Source organism: Rhinopithecus bieti, unplaced genomic scaffold (assembly GCF_001698545.2).
Source record: "Rhinopithecus bieti isolate Rb0 unplaced genomic scaffold, ASM169854v2 scaffold_70516, whole genome shotgun sequence".
Lineage (NCBI taxonomy): Eukaryota > Metazoa > Chordata > Mammalia > Primates > Cercopithecidae > Rhinopithecus > Rhinopithecus bieti.
In genome coordinates, this window is record NW_016826783.1 from 434,998 (window position 1) to 457,355 (window position 22,358).

Sequence of the window (22,358 nt, forward strand, 5' to 3'; positions counted from 1 at the left end):
AAAAAAAAAAAAAAAAAAAAAAAAAATTAGAATATGGGTAAAAATGGGCCAGGCACGGTGGCTCTTGCCTGTAATCCCAGCACTTTGGGAGGCCAAGGTGGGTGGATCACAGGGTCAGGAGTTTGAGAGACCAGCCTGACCAACATGATGAAACCCCGTCTCTATTAAAAATAAAAAATTAGCCAGGCCTGGTGGCACACACCTGTAATCCCAGCTACTCAGGAGGCTGAGGCAGAAGAATCGCTTGAGCCTCGGAGGCGGAGGCTGCAGTGAGCCGAGATCGTGCCACTGCACTCCAGCCTGGGCTACAGAGCGAGATTCCATCTCAAAAAAAAAAAAAAAATACATATATATATACACACACAGGTAAACATGAAGCCATGAGGGGAAAAAAAGTCGGACACATTTGAAATTGATACCATTTATTGTTTTATGACCAAATAAGAGTGTCAGAGAATACATATACTGGGCAGGTGCCAGAAAGTGTCTGCCATCTCCCGCACTCTCATTCTGTGTACTGGCCTAAGGGCAAACAGCTGACAGGAAGGTGATGTCTTTAGGAGAGTTGGTTCTTGGATCCACTGGAGAGTATGCTCTGAGGGAAGTTGCGGCACTTGGAGAGGGGAGTGGGGCGGAACCAAATGGAGCCCTTCTCCAGACATGCACGATGCCGTTCCAAGTGAGGTAATCTAGGAGCTCTACAGGGCACTGCGGTCCTTAGCTGAGGTGCTCAAGGACTCTGGAAGGAAGTCATGTTCCCCATTTACAACCCGATCCCTAGTGCAGGAAGCCAGCCACAGAGACAGGAAGAACTGACAGCAGGGGGTGGGTAAAAAGCCAGCCACGATGGGTCTGTCCTGATGACCCCAGCATCAGACGTGGAGCTCACTTTGCTCTTTCATGGCTGGTCCCCGTGATGTGACATTGATAGCACCCAATGTACAGATTTCCCGTTGGGCAGCATCCTGGCATTCCCAAAGGCCTGGGATCGCTCGGTGCTAGATGGCTGGGTTTAGGATGGGGCCTGAACAGAAGCAGAGGCAATTCACGTGCTCCTGGAATATCAGAATGAAAGGAGCTCCAGAGGCTGGCACGCTTAGCTTCCCAGTGAGGCAACCAGTGCCCAGGGAGAAGGGCTTTCCCAAGTCTGAAAGGAGCTCCGGTTCCTGCTTTACTTCTCCCCATTTAAAAGCCAGTTTCCATCAGATTCATGAGCCTCCCACTCTTACACCAAGATGATGCAGAAAACGGTGGGAGCTGGGGCTGCGCAAAAGCAAGGAAACTGGAAGAGTGTGACATTGTCTGGAAGCTGTCATGGGATCTCTGGCTTTTCTGAGCACGGGGCCCTGATGGGCAGTCAGGAGGTCACTGGAAGGCTTGGCCGGCCTTGAAGAAACAATGAGGGTAAGTCCTCTAAGGAAGCAAAGTGTAAAGGGGCAACTTCACAGCTAAAGACAGTCAACTTGATTAAACAAAAGCCTCGCCAAACCTGGCTCCTGTCTGCCGCCTTCACCCAGGTTCTCCATTGCTCCTTCCTGTGTCGAAGCGTCTCTTCACACCTGCGCTTCCCTTACCTGGACTGCTTCCCCCGTCACCTAGTTAGGCTGCTAGAACCTTTCAGATTTCAACTCACAGGTCGCTTCCCTGGGGAAACTTTATCTGGCTACTCCTCGTTGACCTCTCCGACACCCCATTCCGCCTGCAATGACAGGCGTGATCATTTGATAACGCCCATTAGACTGGACACCCTTGGGGGCAGGGTCATGTCTGTGTTGCTCATCCTGTCTCAGCAGCGTCTGGTCCAACACCTGACACGTCACGGGGACGCCATAAACATTTCCTAGCTGAGGGAATGACTAACTGTAGGAAGACATTTTCTTTCTTCTTTTTTTTTTTGGAGACAGAGTCTTGCTCTGTCGCCCAGGCTGGAGTGCAGTGGCACGATCTTGGCTCACTACAACCTCCGCCTCCCAGGTTCAAGCCATTCTCCTGCTCAGCCTCCCGAGTAGCTGAGACTACAGGTGCATGCCACCACACCCAGCTAATTTTTTGTATTTTAGTAGAGACAGGGTTTCACCATGTTGCCCAGGCTGTTCTCGAACTCCTGAACTCAGGCAGTCCACCCACCTCGATCGACCTCCCACAGTGCTAGGATTATAGGCGTGAGCCACCACGCCCGGCTAGGAAGACATTTTCGTTGCAATATGAAACAAATAGTACAACTATCCTCAGGTTCTGTGGCTTCTGCCAAGCTATTTCGAAGTCTGGTTAAAATCAGCAGCCATGACCCCTGCCTTTTTTGCTTCCTCCCAAACCTAAAAGTCACCAAGTTATAAAATGCAAGGCTTTGCTTCAGTGAGGAAGTGACACACCTGAGTGGATCACCTGGATCTTCACTTTTTTTTTTTTTTTTTCGAGACAAGAGTCTCACTCTGTCACCCCAGGCTGGAGGGCAGTGGCAGGATCTCAGCTCACTGCAACCTCTGCCTCCCAGGTTCAAGTGATTCTCCTGCCTCAGCCTCCTGAGTAGCTGGGATTACAGGCACCTGCCACCACACCCAGCTAATTTTTGTATTTTTAGTAGAGACGGGGTATCACCATGTTGGCCAGGCTGGTCTCGAACTCCTGACCTCAGGAGTTCGGAGGCCCGCCTCGGCCTTCCAAAGCGCTGGGATTCCAGGCGTGAGCCACCGGGCCCAGCCTGGATCTTTACTTTCTAATCAGAGAGCAGTATAGGCTTGTTGCAGGTTCCCTTCCCAGACAACCCAAAGTGAGGAAGTTCCTTGCTCTAGGAGAGTTCCTGTTCTGGAGACCATGTCCCTGGATCCCAGGAACAGCGTCGCTGACACCTGCCAGGCCCCTTCTCTCCAAAGCCTCAGCGGAGGGGTGCTCTCACCGCCCCCGCTTTCTGTGTGCAGAGAGAACCCCTCCAAAGAGGATGCTTCCAGGGAGCCGCCCAGACAGCATTGGGTCTGGTTGAGTCAGGGCAGCGCTGGGGGACTTTTCCGCCAGGAGGCTCCGGCAGTGATGAGGGTTGAGCTCCAGGTTTCTCACTTTGGGGTTATAAGGAGACAACTCACAGACAACGGGGCAGGAGAAGAGGTCTAGTCAGCTCCCAAGCCCAACACTGAAACGTACTTCATGTCTGCTTTTGACAGGGGAGACTCGGTCTTAAGCGCCAGCATCAGGAGAAGTTCATTACCTGAGTGAATGTGTAAGAAACCAAGCAAGTTCTCAGCAAAATCAGGGAGCCTCTTGCAGTAGCAACACTGGCTGCCTCTGGGGAACGGGGAGGACGGAGGGTTGCTTCTCACTGACTCTTCTTTTGCACCTTTTAAACTTTGAATCATATAAGTGTTACCTAAATATTTTAACTTAAATCAGCTGAGCATACTGCTACGTTCAGGGTGGGGGAGGAGGTCTCTTGGTAGCATGCATGTAAGTCTGACCTAGAAACTGGCTCCATCCACCAAAGCTGGCCTTTTTTCCCTCAGAACCAGGGCTTCTCAAATGTCACTGTGCACACAAATCACCTTGCAATCTTGTTGAAACGCAGGTTCCGATTTGGGTGCGGGGGGTGCTGGGACCGGCATTTCTAGCAGGCTCCAGTCCCTGGACCCCACTTTAAATAGTAAGGCTTGGCCGGGCGCGGTGGCTCACGCCTGTAATCCCAGCACTTTGGGAGGCCAAGGCTGGCGGATCACCTGAGGTTAGGAGTTTGAGATCAGCCTGGCCAATGTGGTGAAACCCCATCTCTACTAAAACTACAAAAATTAGCCGGGCGTGGTGGTGGGCACCTGTAATCCCAGCTACTTGGGAGGCTGAAACAGGAGAATTGATTGAACCTGGGAGGCAGAGGTTGCAGTGAGCCAAGATCACGCCACTGCACTCTAGCCTGGGCAAGAGAGTGAGACTGTCTCTCAAATAAATAAATAAAAAGCAAGGCTCTACAGCGATGGAGGGAGAGAGCAGCAGGTGGGTGTGGCATGGGACAGGTGGGGATGGAGGGAGGGGAATGAGGGGCCTCCCTAACTCAGCCCGTTTACACCTGCTGAGTGGCGCCATCCTTGATCTCGTTAGCAGTTCAGGCCCAGCCTCTGGGGAGGGCTGGGGAGAGGGCAGGAGCTCGTCAGGGCCAAGGCACTTGCATCTCCCATCTGGGCAAGTCCATATTCCCCGAGCTTCCCAAGGCTGGCGGAGTCAGGTGGAGCAGAGGCCTCCCTGCCTCCCCTTCCCCATCTTACCTAGACTGCCCCGGCGCTGGCTTCTCCCCCTAAGAGCCAGCTGCCTCCTGACTGCTCCAGTCCTTTCCTGGTTGCCTCCATGGCCACCTTTAAATTTTATCCTTGGGGCAAGCCCAAATGTCCCCTTGGGTGTTGTCCAAGAGCTTTCTCCGAGCGACCACCGTTCCCGGCAGGGATTTCTGAAACTGCTATAGGCGAGTGGAGGGCCAGCTGGAGTGGCTGGGCCTGGCTGTGATGTCTCTGTTGGCTTTGGAGGAATTACACGCGTGCCCCTCTCCCTGACGGCAGGTCAGTGTCTCGTTTAAGCACCTCTTGGGCGGAGCCCAGCACACAGCATGCGTCAAGACGTGTTTACTGCACGTATGAATGAGTGAAGGTGCAGCCAGGTTCAGGGACAATCCAAACATTCCACTTCCACTCAGGGCCCTGGCCTGCCCCTTTCCCTGGACTCCAGGGACTCCTCTTCTAGGTCTGAACCCCTCTGACCATCGGGCGGGTCCCCTCCTCACTCAACGAAAAGCTTGCAGCAAGATCCCAAAGTGCAGGAGAGATGGCTGCGCCTGGAAGCCCTGTCTCATGCAGGCACAGACTCCTCTTCCCAGTTCAGAGCTGCGGGTGGTTCCGGCCCCAATGTCTTCAGCCACACTGCTGGTAGCCAACAGCCCTGGCTATGTCTCCATTGTCTGTAGCTGCTCCAAATTCGCCTGTGCATTCTGCAAATGGCCAGACCTGTGTGTGGGCGGGAGGGGGCGCACAGGGCAGAGAGGACTGTCAGGAACCGGTGGGTAGGCCAGCCTCACCAGAGGCAGCACCACTCCGCTCCGGGCAGCACCGCGGGCAGGCAGAGCATTCAGAGAGAGCGCAGTCCGCCAGGGTTCCTGCGGAAGCCCAGCATGCACAGATGCTCAGGCAGAAGCCTCTGGAGTTGCCCTCGCAAGAAGCAGCAGCAATTGCAGTGGCAGCTGGAGCGTGGGCCTATGAGTCCAGAGCCTCCCACAGCCACAGCAAGGCTCAGCCAAGACAAGCCAGGCAGTCGGGCTTCCCGCTTGCTCAGAATAGGAGCTCAAGTGAGCGCCCAGAAAGTAAGAGTCAACTCAGGGAGCAAAGGAGGGCTGCCAGGCTCTGGGCCTACCCCATACCCCTAACCTCCAGCCTCCTTGCCCCACTGCTGCAGCCCCTGCCTCTCTCTCTCCTCACTCTTCTCCAACCCAGTCTGTTTCTTGCTCCTTCCCTGCCCGGGCCCAGCTTCCAGCTGAACGCTGCCAATTCCTGAACCAGCAAGGAACAAAAGCTGGGCCAGGGGAAAGGCCACCCAGGTCAGTGAGTACCTGGGGTGTGGTTTACAAGAGAGTGACAGAACCCCAGCCTGACTGAGCAGGAGGTGTCCAGCCCCCAATGGTAGGGGGAAAAAAAGAAAACAAGGCACAGAAAGGGCCAGGCACCTGCTCACTGCACAGGCACTCCGCAAGGCAGACGCAGAGGAGGCCCGAGACAGGCCCCCCACCCAGCCAGATGCCCTCCCCACGCAGGCTGAGCCTCGTCTGCAGAGAAGCCAGCACCCCCAGGAGTCGCAGCCCAAGGACCCCCCTGGCAGTGCGGCCAGCACCCCCCCGAGGCCGGGGCAGCGCCAGAATCGCACACAGAAGAGGGACTGGGGGAGTCATCTGAGCACAGAGACGTTCAGTGAAGACAGAGTCACTCAGGAGAACCGCATCCTACAGACACTGCTGGGATTCAAATCCCAGCGCTGCCATTCGCCAGCTGTGTGCCTTGAGCAAATTACTGAGACTTTCTGTGCCTCAGTTTCCTCATTTGTAAAATGGGGAAGTTCGGTGTCTACCTCATTCAGTTGCTTAAATGACTTAAATACGGAGAGTACAGAGGGGCTCTGGGTAGTGAGTGAGTGCTGTGTGACAGTGCACTGTTATCATCTGTGTGTGGCATGGCACAGCCGGCACCCCGGCCAGCCAGGGACTCAGGAGCTAAGGGGCACCTTGGGGGCTAAAGCACCAGCAGCCCCTCCCACAGCCTCACCCTGCGTCCTCCACCCTGCCTCCTCCACCCTGCAGGCTGTCACCCTGCATCCTCCACCCCGCTTCCTCCACCCTGCATCCCCCACTCCGCTTCCTCCACCCTGCATCCCCCACTCCGCTTCCTCCACCCTGCATCCCCCACTCTGCTTCCTCCACCCCGCGTCCTCCACCCTGCATCCTCCACCCCGCTTCCTCCACCCCACGTCCTCCACCCTGCATCCTCCACCCTGTGTCCTCCACCCCACTTCCTCCACCCTGCATCCTCCACCCGGCTTCTTCCACCCTGCATCCCCCACTCCGCTTCCTCCACCCCACTTCTTCCACCCCTCATCCTCCTCCCTGCGTCCTCCACCCTGCATCCTCCACCCCGCTTCCTCCACCCCACGTCCTCCACCCTGCATCCTCCACCCTGTGTCCTCCACCCCACTTCCTCCACCCTGCATCCTCCACCCGGCTTCTTCCACCCTGCATCCCCCACTCCGCTTCCTCCACCCCACTTCTTCCACCCCTCATCCTCCTCCCTGCGTCCTCCACCCTGCATCCTCCACCCCGCTTCCTCCACCCCACGTCCTCCACCCTGCATCCTCCACCCTGTGTCCTCCACCCCACTTCCTCCACCCTGCATCCTCCACCCGGCTTCTTCCACCCTGCATCCCCCACTCCGCTTCCTCCACCCCACTTCTTCCACCCCTCATCCTCCTCCCTGCGTCCTCCACCCTGCATCCTCCACCCCGCTTCCTCCACCCCACGTCCTCCACCCTGCATCCTCCACCCTGTGTCCTCCACCCCACTTCCTCCACCCTGCATCCTCCACCCGGCTTCTTCCACCCTGCATCCCCCACTCCGCTTCCTCCACCCCACTTCTTCCACCCCTCATCCTCCTCCCTGCGTCCTCCACCCTGCGTCCTCCACCCCGCTTCCTCCACCCCACGTCCTCCACCCTGCATCCTCCACTCTGTGTCCTCCACCCCACTTCCTCCACCCCACTTCCTCCACCCTGCATCCTCCACCCGGCTTCTTCCACCCTGCATCCCCCACTCCGCTTCCTCCACCCCACTTCTTCCACCCCTCATCCTCCTCCCTGCGTCCTCCACCCTGCGTCCTCCACCCCGCTTCCTCCACCCCACGTCCTCCACCCTGCATCCTCCACCCTGTGTCCTCCACCCCACTTCCTCCACCCCACTTCCTCCACCCGGCTTCTTCCACCCTGCGCCCTCCTCCCTGCGCCGTCCTCCGCCCTGCGTCCTCCACCCGGCGTCCTCCACCCCACTTCCTCCACCCCGCATCCTCCACCCTACATCCTCCACCCCGCTTCTTCCACCTTGCGTCCTCCTTCCTGCTTCCTCCACCCCGCGTCCTCCACCCGGCGTCCTCCACCCGGCTTTCTCCTCCCTGAGTCCTCCACCCTGCGTCCTCCACCCCGCTTCTTCCACCCCTTGTCCTCCTCCCTGCGTCCTCCACCCTGCGTCCTCCACCCTGCGTCCTCCACCCTGCGTCCTCCACCCTGCTTCCTCCACCCCGCGTCCTCTACCCAGCTTCCTCCACCCGGCTTCCTCCTCCCTGCGTCCTCCACCCCGCTTCCTCCACCCTGCTTCTTCCACCCCTTGTCCTCCTCCCTGCGTCCTCCACCCTGCGTCCTCCACCCTGCTTCCTCCACCCTGCGTCCTCCACCCGGCATCCTCCACCCAGCGTCCTCCACCCTGCTTCCTCCTCCCTGCGTCCTCCACCCCGCTTCCTCCACCCCGCTTCTTCCTCCCTGCGTCCCCCTCCCTGCGTCCTCCACCCTGCGTCCTCCACCCGGCTTCCTCCTCCCTGCGTCCCCCACTCTGCTTCCTCCACCCCGCTTCTTCCACCCTGCGTCCTCCTCCCTGCGTCCTCCACCCTGCTTCCTCCACCCGGCTTCCTCCTCCCTGCGTCCTCCACCCTGCCTCCTCTACCCTGTTTCCTCCAGCAGCAGTCAGGACTGTGGTTGGGGTTCAGCCTGCAGCCTGGGTCAGGGCACACCCTATAACCCAGGGCTGGGGTTCAGGCCACAGCTGGAGTGCAGCAAGGTGAATGACACAGGGAGACTCAACACCCACGGTCCCAGGCTGTGGGGGCACTGAGGGAGCACTAAGGTGTCTGTCCCAACTCCCAATCCAATCCCCACTTCTCCAGAAAGCCTTCTCCAAAGGCCGAAGCCACAGCCCCTTCCCCTTCCCACCCACCCACAGTCATTAGGGTTCCCCACCCATGCTGTGCTCTGCCACTCTGAACACACACACCCCACCAAACCCAGGGCCCAGGAAACTCTGGAAACAGCCTCTGCATGGAAGAAAATATCTGCTTTCCAGCTGGGCACAGTGGCTCACACCTGTAATCCCGGTACTTTGGGAAGCCGAGGCAGGTGGATCATCTGAAGTCAGGAGTTCAAGACCAGCCTGACCAACATGGTGAAACCCCATCTCTACTAAGAATACAAAATTAGCCTGGCGTGGTGGTGCATGTCTCATCCCAGCTACTCAGGAGGTGGAGGCAGGAGAATCGCTTGAACCCGGGAGGCGGCAGTTGCAGTGAGCCAAGATGCTGCCATTGCATTCCAGCCTGGGCGACTGAGCAAAACTTGGTCTCAAAAAAAAAAAAAGAAAAGAAAATATCCGCTTTCCTTTCCTTTACTACTCCAGCTTCCCTCAGCCCCGGCCCACCAGGATCACCAAGTCCAAGAATCACAAAAGTGCTGCGGACACCCATTCGATTCGTAAACCAGCTCTCTCATCTCCCAGATAGAGAAACCAAGGCCCAAGGAGGCCTGGGACTTGTCTGGAGTCAGGCGGAGCCTGTGAACTCCATCTCCCACCCAGTGGCCCACAGCGCCCTCTCCTTCCACTGCTGCTGAGGCCGAATCCGGTTCTGTACAGCATGTACTCAGGACACTCCTCCTCCCCGGCCCTCCAGCCCCTGCCTCCCACCCCAGCTGTCAATATGCATATCAGGGTAAAGGTGCAAAGCCAGGGGGGCGCCCCACAGGGCTGCACTTCGACCGCGGCCTGAAAGCAGAACTGACCTTACTTCCTCGTATTTCCTGTCGCGGTAAAACTCTCTCTTTTTGATGAGGTAGATGAGTACCAGGTCGCAGAAGAAAGCCCCCTGCAAAAGAGGGGTGTCTGATTCAGAATCCTAGACCTCCGAGAGCACTGCTCATTGGGGGCCCCTTGTTGTTCGATCCTGCAACAGCCCCTAAGGGAGGCCTCACTGTCCCCATTTAACAGATGAGGAAACTGGGCTCAGGAAGAGGCACCCTCGTCCGAGACCACCGAGCCGGTCCGTGGTGGAGCCCAAGCCGGACTGGAGCTTTCCCGGATCCCACACCACCCAGACCCCGTCCAGTCGTTCCTTCAACACGTTTGCTGGGCACCCAGCAGATGCCAGGGCCTGCACCGAGGTACAGGGAGGATCTGGACAAGAGAGACTTCCTGGCGACTCTCCCTCTGGTGCTGGAGACAGGCGTGTCGATGATGACCCAGACAGGCCTTGACTCAGCCTGAGGAGGGTCCCTATTCAACCTTAAGGACTAAAGAGGAGTTGATACTAGACACAGAGGCGGAAGGATATTCGAGGGGGGAGGAACAAGGCTGTCGCCGCGGGGCCTGTGTGGGAAGAGGGAGAGGCACGTCTGGAGAGGTGAATGGGGACCGGCCTGCTAGGCTTCTTAGAATGTTTCCGAGGCATTGATCCTCATCCTTTAGGTGAGGCGGAGGCACCACAGCCCGAATTTTGGCATTTAGAAAGATCCCTGTGGTAGTGTGAGATGGGCTGGAAGGGTTCTAACCAGCAAGGACGCTACGGTGCTGGTCAAAGATGACCGGTACCAGGTGCAGTGGCTCACGCCTGTAATCCCAGCACTTTGGGAAGCCAAGGCAGGCGGATCACCTGAGGCCAGGAGTTTGAGACCAGCCTGGCCAACACGGTGAAACCCCGTCTCGACTAAAAATACAAAAATTAGCCGGGCGTGGTGGCAGGTGCCTGTGATCCCAGCTACTCGGGAGGCTGAGGCAGGAGAATCACTTGAACTCAGGAGGTGGAGGTTGCAGTGAACCGAGATCGCACCATTGCACTCCAGCCTGGGCAACAAGAGCGAAACTCCATCTCAAAAAAGACAAAAACAAACAAACAAAAAGGAAGATGATGAGGTGGACGACCCCAGCTCAGCCCCTCGCACCCAAAATGTGCTCTTAGGACCAGAGCGGGTCATGCAATTGCCCCTGTCCTCCAGCAGAGGGCGACTCCACCCACAGCACAGGGAGGGGTTAGGGGCTGAATGAGCGGGGAAGGTGAAGGTGGGAAGGGTTGGTGGAGGGGCCAGCAAGGAATCCTGGCCCCCGGACCCTGGATGCTGCACATCCATCCCCCAGATGCCAAAAATGTTGCTTACTCATTCCCTGCTCCCCAGAGACCAACCCCAAACCTAACCTTGACCACCACCTCTTTCTGCACCATTACCTCCAGTTCACAGGTCTGTCCCCAGAGGATGCTCCGACTTAACTCACATCACCAGAAAGTGATGACTGGGCTGGGCGTGGTGACTTTCGCCTGTAAGCCCAGCACTGGGAGGCCGAGGTGGGCAGATCACCTGAGGTCAGGAGTTCGAGACCAGCCTGGCCAGCATGGTGAAACCCCGTCTCTACAAAAATCCAAAAATTAGCCGGGCGTGGTGGCACGTGCCTGTAATCCCAGCTACTCAGGAGGCTGAAGCAGAAGAATTGCTTAAGCCTGGGAGACAGAGGCTACAGTGAGTCAAGATCATGCCACTGCACTCCAGCCTGGGCAACAGAGCGAGACTCCATCTCAAAAAAAAAACAAAAAAAAAAACAAAAAAGCGATGGCTGAAGGTGGGCCTTCTCTAAGAAAGCAACAGGCGCAAACATCTGGGACCCTCCCAGCGACTGTCTGCAGCTAGGGATCCATGTGGAGCTCACTTTTCTTGACCCCTCCCAGGAGCGTGGTCTCTTTTGAGTCCTGGTGTAGGACACGATTTTCCCGGCCTCAACAAAAGTCACCCCTGGGTCCCGACGGACTCCTCCAGTGGGGCTGTCTTGCGTGCACGGGCAGAGGAACAAGGGAAGAGGCCGCTGGAAACCTGGGAAAGGGACCTGCTGGGATAGGCACCAGCCACCCGCTGACCATTCCCATGGCTTTCAAAAGGTCCAGAAGGACCAAGAGGCAGTGTGGACTCAGGACGCCTTTCCCTGCCCTCAGGACCAAGGGGCAGTGCGACTCAGGACTGCTTTCCCTGCCCTCAGGTAACCAAGGGGCAGTGGCGGCACTCAGGACCGCCTTTCCTGCCTCAGGACCAAGGGGCAGTGCGTGACTCAGGACGCCTTTCCCCTGCCCAGGACCAAGGGGCAGTGCGGACTCTCAGACGCCTTTCCCTGCCCTCCAGCCCTGGCGCCTCCTCCCCATGCGAGCCCCTCTCAGCCCCATCTGATAGGGCCACCTCAAGGAAAGTCACAGAGCAGTCTCCCTGCCTCTCAGCCTTCAGTCGGGTGCGTTCTCAGCCAGCTGGTATTTTTGCCCATCACAAAACTGCAGGGTGGTGCCCCTGACATTTAGTTGGGTGGAAACGGGAATGCTCTTAAACATCCTACAATGGGGGCTGGGCCGGGGCTCACGGCCTTGGTAATCCCAGCACTTTGGGAGGCCAAGGCCGGGAGATTGCCTGAGCAAGGGGTTCAAGATCAGCCTGGCCAACATAGGTGAGACCCCATTTCTACAAAAATTAAAAATTAGCCCACGTGGTGGTGCACTAGCAGCCCGGCTACTGGGCGAGGCTGAGCGGGAGGATCGCGTGAGCCCAGGGGATCACAGACTGCAGTGAGGCCATGATCATTGCCACTTGCCACTCCAGCTTGCGGGTAACAGAGCAAGACCCTGTCTACTGAAATCAACATCCTCAGGGTCTGGGAAAATAATATTATCAGACTGGAAAAAGGTGTGAATGGAAATATGAAATAGAAAACAAAACAAACCCATCCTACAACACCCAGGACAGCCCTCCTGTGCATTGTAGATGCTTTAAAGGCATGTCAAAGGATGTGTGTAAAGACCACGACAAAGAATTATCGACCCGAAAAGTCAGCAGCACTCAGGCTAAGACATAACTGTCTGCAGCTAATCCTGCCTTTTTTTTTCTTTTTTTTTTTTTTCTTTGAGACGGAAGTTTTGCTCTTGTTGTCCAGTGCAGTGGTGCGATCTGAGCTGACCGCAACCTCTGCCTCCCAGGTTCAATCGATTCTCCTGCCTCAGCCTCCTGATTAGCTGGGATTAAAGGCGCCTGCCACCACGCCTGGCTAATTTTTGTATTTTTAGTAGAGACAGGGTTTCTCCATGTTGGTCAGGCTGGTCTTGAACTCCCAACCTCAGGTGATCCGCCCGCCTCAGCCTCCCAAAGTGTTGGGATTACAGGTGTGAGCCACTGCGCCCGGCCTAATCCTGCCCTCTTGTAGCAGAAGTAGAGATGGAGACTTTAGAAGTTCAGGGACTCACCTGGGATCCCAGGAATATCTCAGCCACGCCTTGGCTGGGGACTGACTCAAACCCACCCACAGCTGCAGAGCTGCCGGCACGTGCCTCCCTGGCTCTGGAAAGAGGCTCGAGCTGTCACTGCTATGGGGACAACCGGCGGAGCGCAAAATCCCAGAAAGCCCTCTTTTCCCACGCCCATTCTGATCTTGCCAGCTCTGGTTCTTTCTGAGGGCACTGGGACATGTTCCTCCTGAAGCGCAGCTGCCAGGGGAGAGGGTGGGAAGCGGGTAGGGAGGGGAGGTACTCACAGCACCCATGAGTGCCACCCCAGAGCCCACGTTGATGATGGTGGGGATGATACTGAACTTCCCTGCCTGGAAGACAGAGAAGGCGAGTGAGCGAGGCAGGGTGGACAGTGGGGCCTCCAGGGACCCTCCCAACGTACCCCGTCCCCCCTGCCCCCTCCTGCCCAGCCTCAGAACAGAGGGGCCCCCAGAGACCCTCCCAACATCCCCCACCCCTCACCACCCAGCCTCAGAACAGGAGAATGCACAGCGGGGCACCCAGGGACTCTCCCAACGTCTCCCATCCCCCAGCCTCAGAGCAGGAGAAGGCACACACACCTTGCCATTCACCATCACGTCGAAGCGGATGCCGTAGGCTTTCATCAGGGTGCGGAACTCCACCCCGGCCGCGTCTCGGTAATATCTGGCAAATCTGAGGGAGGCAGGAGCCCGGGGAGGCCTCAACCTGCCTGGCCTTCCCTCTTTTGGCAGCACCGATGTGGCTGCTCTGGGGACTTAGAAGGACTCCCGGGACCCTGACTCTGAGCAGCCCCGGGAGCGGCTTGCAGAGCCTCTCACCGAGCCAAAAACAAAGACACATCCAACTCTTTGAAATCCCTGCCAGACATTCCCTGAGGAGCAAGGGCTCCCCCCGCCCACTCTGAGCAACCCCTGGGTCACGAAAGCGCGGATGGAATGGATGCAGCAGAGGCAGTAAGACTCAGCTGCACCAAGATAACAGGCAAAGGGGTGCTCTCCTCTCCCAGAGGCACCCCCAGCTTTGGTCGCTGGCCGCTCTGCTGGGGTCCACACCTCTCCTCGGCCATCTGTCCCTGCGCCTCCCGCTCTGACGCCCACCCCAGGAAGGGGTCTCAGGGTGCTGGCACCCAGAGAAGTGCCACTGATCATGGCCAGGTCACAAGAGGGCACAGGCAGCGGTTACCTGAAGTTGTACCCGGAGGAGGCAGACTTTGAAAGCTTATTGTCCAGACGGCTAAAAGAATAGTGAGGGTGGCACTCAGAGGCAGCCTTGTCGAGATCACAGTTCCATTCAATATTAATTCCTATCACACCACCCTTGATAAAAGAGAGACGAGGCTCAGCACACAGAGCTTTCCGGAGACCGACAGCATCCCAGGTCAGCCCTTCACCGGCCCTGGACAACAGGAGGAGGTGCTCAGGCACGAGGTCAGCCCCTCGAGACCACCCTTCGGGAGGCTTAGTCCCCCCGTGGAGTGGCTGAGAACACTGTATCGCCCCAGCCCGAGGGGTGCCTCCCTCATTCTTCAGGGAGAAGGGAGCCACCCAGGGTGGGCATCTCCTCTGGACAGGCACCTCACACTCCAGCCAGGGTGTGCCAAAGGGGCTCCTTCTGCCTCACCTGCAGCTGGTGCCCCAAGGACTCAGAACTGCCCAGCAGGTGCCAGGGCTGGCTCTCACTGAGTGCCCGTGGTCTGAGTGCTGCGACAGCCTACCTGTGTGCCACAGCCAATTCTGAAAACAATGAATCCCTCAGGGCAGGTGACTTTGCAGAGCCGCCCTCGCCCCACCAGTCCCGTCCACACGTCCACACCCTCCGTCCACACCCTCCTCCTCGCAGAGCCAGTCCCAGCGCCCCCAGGCCCTCAGAGAGGGCTCCCTTCATGCACCCCACCCACCTCCAGGGCTATATCCTGGAAGTCGCTCCCAGCCCAGCGGATCACGGAGCCCAGTCGGAAGATGGGGCAGTAGTGGTTCTTGGGGCCAAAGTGGCAGGATTTCAGGAAAGATCTGTCCTTGACGTCCATCACATTGCTCCTGGGTGGAGGCCACGGGCAGCCGAGAAATGAGGTAAGACTTAATATTCCCGGGCCTGGCCAGGAGTCACTCCGTCCCTCACCAACCTGAGTCCTGACAACTCCCTGCAGCAGCACGCTACTTAACAGCGGGGGGAAGGGGCGCCCCGGTGTCACCCGCCGTTTATTCACATGCAGACATCACACACACACACACACACACACACGCACACGCACGCACGCACACGCACACACACATGCGCGTGCACACACACATGCACACACACACGCACACACATACGCACACACACACACCCCCAGGCACAGACCCAAGGAGGGCCAGCCTAGGCCCCTCATGGACCACCCCTGGCCCCCAGTAGCCAAGCCCACATACTTGGAGAAGTTGAATTTGGGAAAACGGATGTGGTTCTTTATGAAAATGGTGAAGTCTTCGGCCTCCTTCAGGACTGGCTCCCTGAAAACCAACCCAGAACAGCCTGTCCAGGAGGCCCCACCCCGTGCCCCTTCCCCAGGCCTGGGCCAGTGTGAGGCCTGTTCCTTGGGTCCCCTGGAGCCTCTGCCGAGAACAGTTAATTTGCTCATGCTGGGGAGGTCGTTGGGCCTTGTTCGGACAGCCTGACTTCTCCCTCAGCATGAGGCTCCCAGAGTGGGCAGGACTCCACCCTCAGGCTGGGACCCAGTGTGCGGGGCCGGGAAACCCCTCAGGGTCCTGAGGCTGCAGCCACTCACACCGGCCTGGAGCTTGTCTCCACCGGGCACCAGGCAAAGATCTCACAGGTGCCTCTGGCCGAGTTCTCTTTCAGCAGGCAGCGGCCAGTCTTCACTCCTGCAGGGGTGGGACAGGATCAATGCCAGGAGCCTCCCACTCCAAGTCCTCCTTCAGCCCCTGGCCGCTTCAGGCCCTCACCATTTCCAGCTGTAACCGCCTCCCCAGGGTGGCAGTCACTGTCCTTGGAGCACGTGCCATCAGGGATGCCTTCATTCTGCCGGGAGAGAAGGAGCACCTGGATGGGGGTGGGGGGTTCCCCCCAGCTCAGATCCAAGTCCCACTCTGGGAGTTAGAATAGGGATTCTTCTCTGACCCGGGCCACACACACTTTGAGAACCTGCTTCTTCCCCACACAATTCAGGAACCACACAGGGGCGCACACAGCCTCCCGAGACCCTCGGAGTGGACAGACACCCTTGCTTCAGAAGACAGTAGACCCCAACCACGGCCAGTGGCTCTCCCACCCCCACGCCCAGGCCCCTCGCCAAATCAAACCTCAGCACAGACGTTCTGCCGCTGGTTGGGGGTCACAATCAGGTTGGTGACCACAAAAAAGACGTTCTCTCCCTAAGGAACCAGAGAGGCACTAAGGAACCTCCTCCTGCCCTCTAAGGACCACCCCTACCTTCCCAGCACTACCCGGAAGAGGGTGGCCCCTCGGCCTCGGTATTGGGGATAATTGGGTCACAAAATTGGTAGACTCTGCCCACCTGTTCATGGAACCCACAGTCCCCAAGTAGATGCCTATTGATATATCTCCTCCAGACTCACAAACCCCCACTGCCCCGGGATCCGGGAGAAGTGGGGGCAGGGCTCAGGCTGCCCTGGCCCTGGCCAACTGTGAACAGGCTGGAGAGCTATTCCCAGAGGCAGTGACTTAGAAGGGGGGTTCTCTGTGCCAGCCCACCTGACTCACAAGGACCTGAAAGTTCTCTGGATCCCATTTGTTCTCAACAGACTCAGATAGAATAGAGCAGTCGCCCGTGGCACAGTCAAAGAGGGGTTTGGCTTGGGAGGTAGGATCTGGACAGGGTCGCTCTCTGCAAGCCCTGGCAGCTGTCTTGGGCCAAGGGAGATGATGGGTGGGGGTCCCTGGGGGTCCCTGGGTATCCAAGAAGCTTGCGGTGTGACCCACCCGAAGCAGGCAGGCCCTGCCAGCCCTCGCCACAGTGCTCAGACATGGGCCGGAACTCAGTGGGAACTCAGACCTGGGCCGGAACGACGTAGTCGGCGACATCCCAGATCCGCTCCCCAAGATCCGAGGTGTTGGTGAAGGCCACGCCCTTGACTTTGGTGATGACGGCACTCTGCAGGGAGGCGTCGGTGTCTTGGTAACCTTTCTTTACCAGGAACACCCATCTGTGGGGAGGAGCCGGTGCGCAGGCATCAGCCACACTGCGGCCTTCAGGGAGCTCTCCCAGGCCTGGGGTCGGGTACGAGTCACAGCAACTCTTACTTGAGGTGGGGCCGGCTCAGAGCTCCACCTGTCCCACCAGCTTCTGGGCAGAGACCAGCTCCCACTGCTGACTAAAACCCAGTCCTGCGAGCAGCAGAGGTGACAAGCAACCCCAGAGATGGGGGCTCTAAAGAGGCAAAGACCACAGTCCACTCAGAGGCCCCAAGTGCACAAGCCTGGGCTGAAACCAGCTCAACCACATACCGGTTTGGTGACCCCAGGCAAGCCGGTTTCAAATACATAACATGGGGCGACAGTGCCTCCCTCTGGGGTTGTGATGATGGTTAGATGAAATGGTGCCTAACCTGAAACCAATCACGATGAGACCTCAAACAAACACAGACTGAGGGGCGCTCTACAAAATAAGAGTACAAGCCAGTCACGGTGGTTCACACCTGTACTCCCAGCACTTTGGGAGACCAAGGAAGGAGGATCACTTGAGCCCAGGAGTTTGAGACCAGCCTGGGCAACATAGTAAGACCCCGTCTCTATGAAAAATAAAAAAGTAATCTAGGCATGGTGGCACCAGCCTGTTGTCCCAGCTACTCGGGAGGCTGAGGCGGGAGGATCCCTTGAGCCTGGGAGGTCAAGGCTGCAGTGAGCCGTGATTGTGCCACTGCACTCCAGCCCGGGTGACAGAGTGAGACCTAGCCTCAAAAACAACAAAATAATGAAATAAGAGTACAAATCCCATACTTTTGACACCAAAACACAAGCAATAAAAGAAAAGTAGGTAAGTAGGTAAGTTGGACTTCCATAAAAATTTAAAAACTTTCTTCTTTTTTTTCTTTTTTTTTTTTTTTGAGACGGGGTCTTGGCTCTGTCGCCCGAGCCTGGAGTGCAGTGGCCGGATCTCAGCTCACTGCAAGCTCCGGCCTCCCGGGTTTTTACGCCATTTCCTGCCTCAGCTCCCAAGTAGCCTGGGAGTACAGGCCCGCCGCACTCGCCCGCTAGTTTTTTGGTATTTTTAGTAGAATGGGGTTTCACTGTGTTAGCCAGGATGGTCTCCGATTCCTGACCTCGTGATCCGCCGTCTCAGCCTCCCCAAAGTGCTGGGATTACAGGCTTGAGCCACCACGCCCGGCAAAAATTTTAAACTTTCATGCATCAAAAAACACTCTCAAGAAAGTGAAAAGACAACCCACAGAATATGAGAGAAAACATCTGAAATAATGCATCTGAAAAGGGTTTAGTATCCAGAATATACTTTAAAACTCTTATAATTTCACAATAAAAAGGCAAACAATCCAATTTAAAAATGAGCAAAGGATTTGAATAGACATTTCTCAAAAAAAAAAAAGATACACAAATGCCCAATTAAGCATATGAAAAGATGCTGAACACCATTGGTCATTAGGGAAATGCAAATCAAAACCACGATAAAACACCACTTCACTTCCACTAGGATGGCTGTCATTTTTTTTAAAACCCTACAGATAACAGGTATTGATAAGGTTGTGAAGAAATTAGAACCCCCATACATCACTGATAGGGATGTAAAATGAGGTAGCTATCATAGAAAGCAGTTTAGCAGTTCCTCAAAAGGTTAAGGATCGAGTTACCACATGAGCCAGAAAATTCCCAAGAGATTGAGAACACGTGCCGGGCGCGGTGGCTCACGCCTGTCATCCCAGCACTTTGGGAGGCTTAAGCGGGTGGATCACCTGAGGTCAGGAGTTCGAGACCAGCCTGACCAACATGGTGAAACTCTGTGTCTACTAAAAAAATACAAAACTTAGTCAGGCATGGTGGCGCATGCCTGTAATCCCAGTTAATCCGGAAGCTGAGGCAAGAGAATCTCTTGAACCCGGGAGGCAGAGGTTACAGTGAGCCGAGATCACGCCATTGAACTCCAGCCTGGGCAACAAGAGCAAAATTCCATCTCAAAATAATACTACTACTAATAATAATTTAAAAATTGAAAACATGTCCACACAAAAAACTTGTACATGAATGTTCTTAGAAGCATGCCTTTTTTTTTTTTTTTTTTTTTTGAGACAGCATCTCGCTCTGCCACCCAGGCTGTAGTGCACTGGCATAAGTAGCTGAGATTACAGGCGCTTGCTACCACATCCAGCTAATTTTTGAATTTTTAGTAGAGATGGGGTTTTACCATGTTGGTCAGGCTAGTCTTGAACTCCTGACCTCAAGTGATCCACCCACCACAGTCTCTCAAAGGGTTGGGTACAGGGATAAGCCACCACACCCAGCGGTGTGAAAACCACCCAAATGTCCATCAACTAATGAACACATGACCACAATGTGGCAGCCCCACACAGCGGGATAGTATTCAGCCACAAAGAGAAATGGAGGGCTGATAGATGCCACAACATGCGTGAGCCTTGAAAACATCACACTAAGTGAAAGAAGCAGGAAAAAAAAAAAAAAAAAAAAGGCCACATACTATACAAGATCATTTATACGAAATATCCAGAATAGGCAAATCTGTAGAGACAGACTCCCCTGCGTCAGCCTCCCGAGTAGCTGGGATTACAGGCGCCACTCCCACGCCCGACTAATTTTTTTGTATGTCTAGTAGAGACAGGTTTCTCCATGTTGGCCAGGCTGGTCTCAAACTCCTGACCTCAGGTGATCCACACGCCTCAGCCTCCCAAAGGGCTGGGATTACAGGCATGAGCCACAGCGCCCGGCCGCCAATTTCCTAATTTTCATACTTGTACGTAGTTAAATAATTCCTGCTTTCCCTGCCATGAGGACACAGTGACAGGGTGGCCATCTGCAAGCCAAGGAGAGAGCCCCCGAGACCCCAGACGGTGCTACCACCCTCATCTCAGATTTCCACACCCAGGACTGCAAGAATTAAGTTTCTGTTGTTTAAGCCAAAGCAACTCCATTTATTCATTCACGCGTTCATTTCACATCTATTCCCTAAGCAGTTAAGTGCTGCTGGGCCCTACCCTCAGGGCACTCCCGGACTGACAGCGACTTTAGGCAAATGATCTCCCAAATAAGCCTAATAATCACACTGCGGGAACAGGAGGGAGGAAGGGAGAAGGAGTTACTGGAGAGCCCAGATCTGCGGGCTGAGTGGATGCTAAGGCAGTGGAAGAGGACAGGCAGGCCTGGCTGAGGAACAGCACAGCGCCTAGGAGGCCGCTCAGGTGGGAGGCGGCCGGGGGCCTGGGAATGCGGCTCAGGGAATGCGACTGCTCGATCTCCAGCGGAGAGCCAGGCTTCAGGGCTGCGCTCCCGGGAGGAAGCAGGAGAGACTCCACACAGCACTTACTGAATGAATGGGACGAGGTGCATCCCCATGGTCGCGCGCTGCTGCCCCCCTCCACCTGCTCACTCCCCACCCCCACTGGGGGCAGGGCTCTGAAGGCACCTGGCAGAGCAGCCTCCACAAGTTGCCCCTTTGGCTCTGTGGCCCCAGCTCCTGTCAGGTGGCATGAGGATGGGGGAAGGGGACGGCCAAGCTGGGTCCAGAGATAGAGGCCTCTGGACAGGACCCCCAGCTGGACACCAGTGAGGCTGGCGTGGGTGGGGCAACTTGACCGGAAAGGAGCTCAGGAACATGCCGGGCTGATGAGTTGCTCCAGCCCTGAGTAGGCAGTGACACCCTGTGATTATAAATAACCTGCCGGCGCCTGGGTCAGCTGCCAGGCCAAGGGCCAGGGAGGCTCCTGGGGCGACAGCTGCCACCCAGCCCCCTGGCATCCCTGGCCCCTTCCCATGGCCCTAAAACGTGGGGACCCGACTCTGAGAGAAGCAGCTGCATGGAAAGCCTGATAAATCAAGGAACCCAGAAGGCCCCTGCCCACCTCTCATCACCTCTGGCGCCAGTGGGGAGTGGAGAGCCCCTGTCTACACCCTACTCCTACACCCAAGGACCCAGAGAGGACCCCACCCCAAGCAGGCTCACAGACCCCAGCTACTGGGAAAACCACGTGCACCCCCGTGAATTCCAGGACCCTGGAGAAGGACGCTGCTGCTGGCACCCGCCCTGCCCCTCCCCCGCCTTCCCGAAAGTCCGCGGAGAACTCACACGACCAGGTACGCCAGGATGGAGGCCTGCAGCAACCGGTACAGCAGGCCCACCTTCTTGTTCTTGGCGATGACATACTTCTCGGTCTTGTAGTCGAACAGCGACAGGCAGATCCCCTTGCAGCCCGCCTGCCCCATGGCGCGCTCTCAGCCGGGCCTGCAGACCGCCCGGCCCACGTGCCCTCATGGGGAGCCCTCGGTCCCTCGGTCCCTGCGCCCGCCTCGGCCCGTCTGCGCCCGCCCAGCTGCAGCCCGGGGTGTCCCGCAGAGCTGAGGGGCGCGGGGACGGGTCGGGCCGGCCTTTTATTGGCGCGGCTGAGAAAGCCTCGGCTGGGGGCTGGGCGGCGGCGAGCACCGGAGCCTCGGACCGCGACCTTGCCGCCTCCTCCTCCTCCTCCTCTTCCTCCTCTTCCTCCTCCCTCCCGCCCCCGACACAGTGACACACCTGCCACCTCCTCCCCAGCCACCGGCCTGGGAGCGCAGCCCGGGATGCGCAGGAGAGCGCTGCGCTCTTGCCCGGCTGAAAGCAGCGATCGCGGAGGAGAGGAAGTGAAAGGGGGAAGGGCTCCTCTTTATTTCATTTTACATTTATTTATTTATTTATTCATTCATTCATTCATTCATTCATTCATTCATTCATTCATTCATTTATTTATTTTTGAGACGGAGCGTCGCTCTGTCGCCCAGGCTGAAGTGCAGTGGTGCCATCTCACCTCACTGCTACCTCCGCCTCCCGGGTTCAAGCGATTCTCCTGCCTCAGCGTCCTGAGTAGCTGGGACTACAGGCGTGATCATTTTTGTATTTTTTAGTAGAGACGGGGTTTCACCATGTTGACCAGGCTGGTCTTGAACTCCTGACCTCAGGTGATCTGCCCGCCTCGGCCTCCCAAAGTGCTGGGGTTACAGGCGAGAGCCACCGCGCACAGCCGGGAAGGACTCCTTTTAAAGCAAATCCCCCTTTCTCTCTTCCCAAGGAAATCCCAAAGGGTTATCCCTATTGAATAGATGGGGAACTGAGGCCAGGAGAGGAAGGAAGGGGACACAAGAAGTTTCTTGATTCACCTGACACCCGGTCTCCTGCCCGGGAGATACTTTCTTGCTCTGTGCAGGGGAGCCGTGCCCACCCCCGCCCCTACAGGCTGGAAGAGACAAGACTTGTCCCACCCGAGGCTACCTGTGTCTGCTGTGACTAATGCGCCTTTCTACTGCGGCAGCTGCTGCAGGTTTAAAAGCCCACACTCCGGCGGAGTCGGTGGTCAGGGTCAGGCAG

The 22,358-nt window shown here is 56.9% G+C and overlaps 1 protein-coding gene across 4 annotated transcripts; it reads right to left on the reverse strand.

Moving 5' to 3' along the window:
- Nucleotides 1-4,174: 4,174 nt before the first annotated feature.
- On the reverse strand, nucleotides 4,175-21,696 carry P2RX5 (purinergic receptor P2X 5). Of its 4 annotated transcripts, none has more exons than XM_017863603.1 (12): nucleotides 21,090-21,694; nucleotides 16,836-16,986; nucleotides 16,123-16,194; nucleotides 15,766-15,862; nucleotides 15,588-15,684; nucleotides 15,232-15,312; nucleotides 14,721-14,859; nucleotides 14,006-14,139; nucleotides 13,402-13,495; nucleotides 13,087-13,152; nucleotides 9,321-9,403; nucleotides 4,175-4,973 (listed from the first exon to the last, which is right to left on the reverse strand). In XM_017863603.1, exons 1-12 carry the CDS (start codon nucleotides 21,224-21,226, stop codon nucleotides 4,913-4,915), a joined length of 1,212 nt encoding a protein of 403 aa, XP_017719092.1. In that variant the 5' UTR covers nucleotides 21,227-21,694; the 3' UTR covers nucleotides 4,175-4,912. The 4 variants fall into 4 exon arrangements, with proteins under 4 accessions (XP_017719092.1, XP_017719093.1, XP_017719095.1 ...); XM_017863604.1 differs by having other exon boundaries at nucleotides 15,766-15,841; nucleotides 21,090-21,692; XM_017863606.1 differs by lacking the exon at nucleotides 21,090-21,694 and adding an exon at nucleotides 20,331-20,416.
- Between the last annotated feature and the right edge of the window lie 662 nt (nucleotides 21,697-22,358).

Coding starts and splice junctions, on each gene's coding strand:
- P2RX5 (XM_017863603.1), bottom strand. CDS start 21,226: ATGGGGCAGGCGGGCTGCAAGGGGATCTGCCTGTCGCTGTTCGACTAC. Junction 16,195..16,835: donor ACTACGTCGTTCCGGCCCAG/GTCTGAGTTCCC, acceptor CTGGTTCCTTAG/GGAGAGAACGTCTTTTTTGT. Junction 13,496..14,005: donor TCCTCCGGGTACAACTTCAG/GTAACCGCTGCC, acceptor TGCCTCCCTCAG/ATTTGCCAGATATTACCGAG.